Source organism: Triplophysa rosa, unplaced genomic scaffold, assembly GCF_024868665.1.
Source record: "Triplophysa rosa unplaced genomic scaffold, Trosa_1v2 scaffold687, whole genome shotgun sequence".
NCBI lineage: Eukaryota > Metazoa > Chordata > Actinopteri > Cypriniformes > Nemacheilidae > Triplophysa > Triplophysa rosa.
In genome coordinates this window covers 1-3990 of record NW_026634705.1, presented here as the reverse complement: position 1 = coordinate 3990, position 3990 = coordinate 1, and the positions used below count along the sequence as shown (strand labels likewise).

Genomic DNA, 3990 nt, shown 5'->3' with positions numbered 1-3990 from the left:
AACACGGCGTACACGAAACCAAAGCCACCATCAACACGGGTAAGCATAACAAACGTAATCCAAGAGCACAAGACAAAGAAACATGAGGGCATTAAATAGGGAAGACAAATGAAGGATAACGACACAGGGCAGGTGAGGGTAATCAAACACGGCCGGGAAACAATACATGAAATGAGAGGGGCGGTGCCAATGACGAGACACTGGAGAGAACGCATATTATTGTCAAAAGGACAATAATATGTTTCTCTCCACACATAACCAAAGGGTTTGGCATGGCTCTGCCACAGGACCAAGAAAAACATGACTAATAGAGGCAGAGCCATGACAGGCATGTGCCATTCAATCTTTAATGTATTCTAAAAACACAAGGCATTGATCTTTTGTCTACCACTGAAGAATGAAAGATACAGTTTGGGTTTGCACCAACATGGGGGTAAATGATGGCAGAATTTTGATTTCTGGGCAAGTCTAGCACGTTTACATTGCAAAACAATTGAGAAGCAGTGGGAAGCTAAGTCAGCACAGTTTACTCAGCAAAGTCAGCATGTGCAGTAGCTGGACTATACTTTGCTAACAATCAATTAATTTTACCTTAAAAAAAATACAATATATAATAAATGCATAATATAATTGATTCAATCTGTATATATCAATATAATGTTGTATGTAAATGGTAACATACTGCAAAATGTCCCATTGAAATTACATTTATGGAGATGATGGTTGTTTCTTCTACAGGATTTTATGTCCCAGTATATGATTTTTTTAAACGAATATATTTATGATTTAAATTGCATGCAAAGTTTGAATTTCAAAATCTCAATTTAATTGAGAATGGAATCCTGCTAAAAGCTGCTACTCTACCACACACTTTGTGTGCTGAATCTTGTGGTTAGTTCATATCTTGGAGATGAAAGGGTCATTTTGTATCCGTTAGGATGTATCCATTACAACTCAAGCATTGTTTCGTGCACATTAACTATACGCTGCACTTCGTTTCTATAACGAAAGGAATCTTTAACGAAAGGAATCTTAAAAACCTCATTGATTCTCTTTCTTAACCATAGTAAGGCACATAAAGTTGTCGCATCCCATTCCTCTTGCTTGTGCGTAAAGTTATGACAAGGAGATATGTGTGCGCAGCGCACAAAGACATGGGAGGAGGCGTTTGTTGACATCATTCCATTTTAAGTACTCTTATTTCACCCTCATATGTTTTACCGACAAACCTCCAATTGTCATCGAGAAATCTGTCTGAATGAGATTGCCGGATCGTTGGTGTGATCAAATGCGATACGTCATTGAGAGCTGCAGCCATTGGCTGAATTCAGCTCATTTTTCTCCAGAATTTGCAACCACGACCGGTCTTCGCCTCCGGAGCAGCGAGATCCCTACAGTAGAGGCAGGTAAACCACTGCTTTTAATGTAGATCTGTGCGTATTCATTTGATCGATGCAGCCAGAGATCGTAGGGCACAGAGTATCCATCGCGGGATAATTTACTGGGTGCTATACGGTTTCTTAGGACAGAAATTGACGAACAGCCTTCAATTGTGGCTGGACTGAAGGAATGCCGCATTTGAGAATTGAACGCTGAACCAAAACTCATTTTTTCTGTCATTGTAAGAGAATAGCTTCGTAAAAACTGAGAATTTTACGCGGTGTTATATGCGCACGTACGCCGCAAACTTCGCGTCCAGTGCTCCCAAAATAAGATATTTCTTTTGTCTCAAACAGCAGCATAGATCGTGAATGCGTCAAAGGTGGGGATTTGAAAGTATTGTAAAGGACATCATATGCGTTTTTCACCTTTCAAACTGTAACGTGACTAGATTATGCCCCTTTTGTGCAAAAGCCCGCATGCTTTTGTCTTAACGCTGGATTCTTGATTGGATCTATTTCAGGTGGACTCCCTTGGGAACCATTCCACTCCAGAGAAATGAATGCAATATAGCGCACAAGTTCGCAGGGGTGGAAATTTATATTCGCTTTCATCTCCTCAATTCTTCCTTGCAATATAGACCCTAACCGAACCGGACTAAATGAGTGCCCGGACCTTGGAGAGACCGGCGCTTTCCATTCCCCATTGTGCCTTAAACGGAACCGCTCGGACCAACAATGGCACCTGCTTTGACCGCGTGGATCAGTTGTTTCAGGCGTTTTCCTCCACGGTCGTGCTTTTCGTGCTCATCGCATTGATCATTGGGATAATAATCGTCTCCATCACGACCTTTCACTTCCACAAAAGCAAGATGAAGAAGCGCAAGATACAGAAAGCCCAGGAGGAGTACGAGCGCGACAACTGCAGTCCTAAAGCGGCCAAAGGCAAGCCGGTGGTCAGGCAGTGCGTAATGGTGAGACCCCCCACGGCAGTGCGCAAAAGTGATCCGAACAACGAAGATCCTGGCGTGACGCCTCAGATGCCCGAGGATACGAGGCACACGGGACAAGTAAACGATGAGAACTTGTTGGAATCGGTGGCTGTATCTTGATAAAGCAGTGGCATCTTTTCCTGAACGCTGTAAATACCTCTGTATTGATATGATGTTATCTACGGAATATAGAAATCATTTGTATAACTTTTCATCGTAAGGTTTGGCAGGAGCCTCTGAAGGAAATTGTCTTCAGGTTTCAATGGTTTCGGAGAAGAAAAGACTTGTCAGAAACCCCCCCCCCAAAATGCTAATGGGACTGCGATCATTATTTGGAAATCCTACTGGGATTGAAAGAGAATCCTCTAAAAATCTAATGAAAGACTAAGATTAAAATCCTACTTGATAAAATGTAGTTTTGGGGAAAAGGCAGGGATCAATTAATCCATAAAAGATGGCACTGAATGCTAAAAAGGAATATTTGAGTCCTAATTTGTAGCTAATCCTAATGGTATTAGGTAAAGAGAATCTATTAAGCATGGAATATGTGATTAACATCAAGGTAGCCCATTTTATATTTAATTTAATTCAAATGTTCAATTAATCCAGTAGGAATTTATTTGATGCTTGTTTATTTTATGCATTCAATAAGCCCTCTTTTAGGATTTTTTGACATATGCCCTTTATCTGTACATGTGAATTAACTTGTCCACTCTTCTTATGTCGTGCAACCTGCAGTTGTAAATTGCAGGGTTGTTGTAGAGGAATTGTAAAATTGTAAACAGACAAATTATTGACCCATTGACAAAGTATGGTTATTAACTGAACAACACGCTGTAAGATATTTCTAATATAAAGGAAAGTGACGTTCACAGATAAAGACATGATTCTTTTGTATAAAGCTTGTACAGGCGCTGTCCAATGCTTTGGTGCTGAAACAGGGTCCCAAACATTGGTCTTGTGTAGACTCTCAACTTACAACAATTTACATTTGTTTTGAGAACATTTTTAGATGTTACACTTAGGCAACATTGTTGTTTCTTTTGACTAACAGGTTTCCAATCTGGGATTTTTTGTTTGTTTATCTCAGTGGCATTGTTCAAGATAGATGCTCAGTTCGTGCCATTCTGTCTTGGCATGAATAGATTTAGTGTTTTAACCCCTTTATCCCCAGACTGTTATAATGTGCAATTGCGGCTGCTAGTGGTAGTATAGTCTATACTTGTTTTGTTCATGGCACTGTATAATCATAGTAAAAATTATGTAACCTGAGGCATTTTGTGTTACAGGTCTGTATCGATGCTATCCTTTTGCCTTTTCGCTCTAGAGTAATATAATGATCAAGTAATATATTTTTATTTTAGGATTCTAAACTAGTATATCAGTCAAGCTACAATAGCCTAAATAAGAGAACATTTTAAAAGTTATTTCATGCATTTCCTTGACGTTGTGTTGAACCAGATATGGAAGTTATAGACAGCTATCACGTATTGTATAACAACAGATATTGGAGTTTCAACTTTGGTTTTAATTTATTCCATGCATATGATTTTGAATTACCAATAAAGTATTGTGGAAAAGGAAAGCATGTCTTCAATTATTTTATTATTTCCAATTAA

At 39.2% G+C, this 3990-nt stretch overlaps 1 protein-coding gene across 1 annotated transcript; it reads left to right on the top strand.

Moving 5' to 3' along the window:
• Positions 1-1140: 1140 nt before the first annotated feature.
• On the top strand, positions 1141-3956 carry LOC130551142 (uncharacterized protein C11orf87 homolog). The gene is made up of 2 exons (XM_057328690.1): positions 1141-1406; positions 1904-3956. Exon 2 carries the CDS (start codon positions 2042-2044, stop codon positions 2489-2491), a length of 450 nt encoding a protein of 149 aa, XP_057184673.1. The 5' UTR covers positions 1141-1406; positions 1904-2041; the 3' UTR covers positions 2492-3956.
• The last annotated feature ends 34 nt before the right edge of the window (positions 3957-3990 follow it).

What these genes read in the sequence shown, in the direction of transcription:
- LOC130551142 (XM_057328690.1), top strand. Translation starts at nt 2,042, where the DNA reads ATGAGTGCCCGGACCTTGGAGAGACCGGCGCTTTCCATTCCCCATTGT.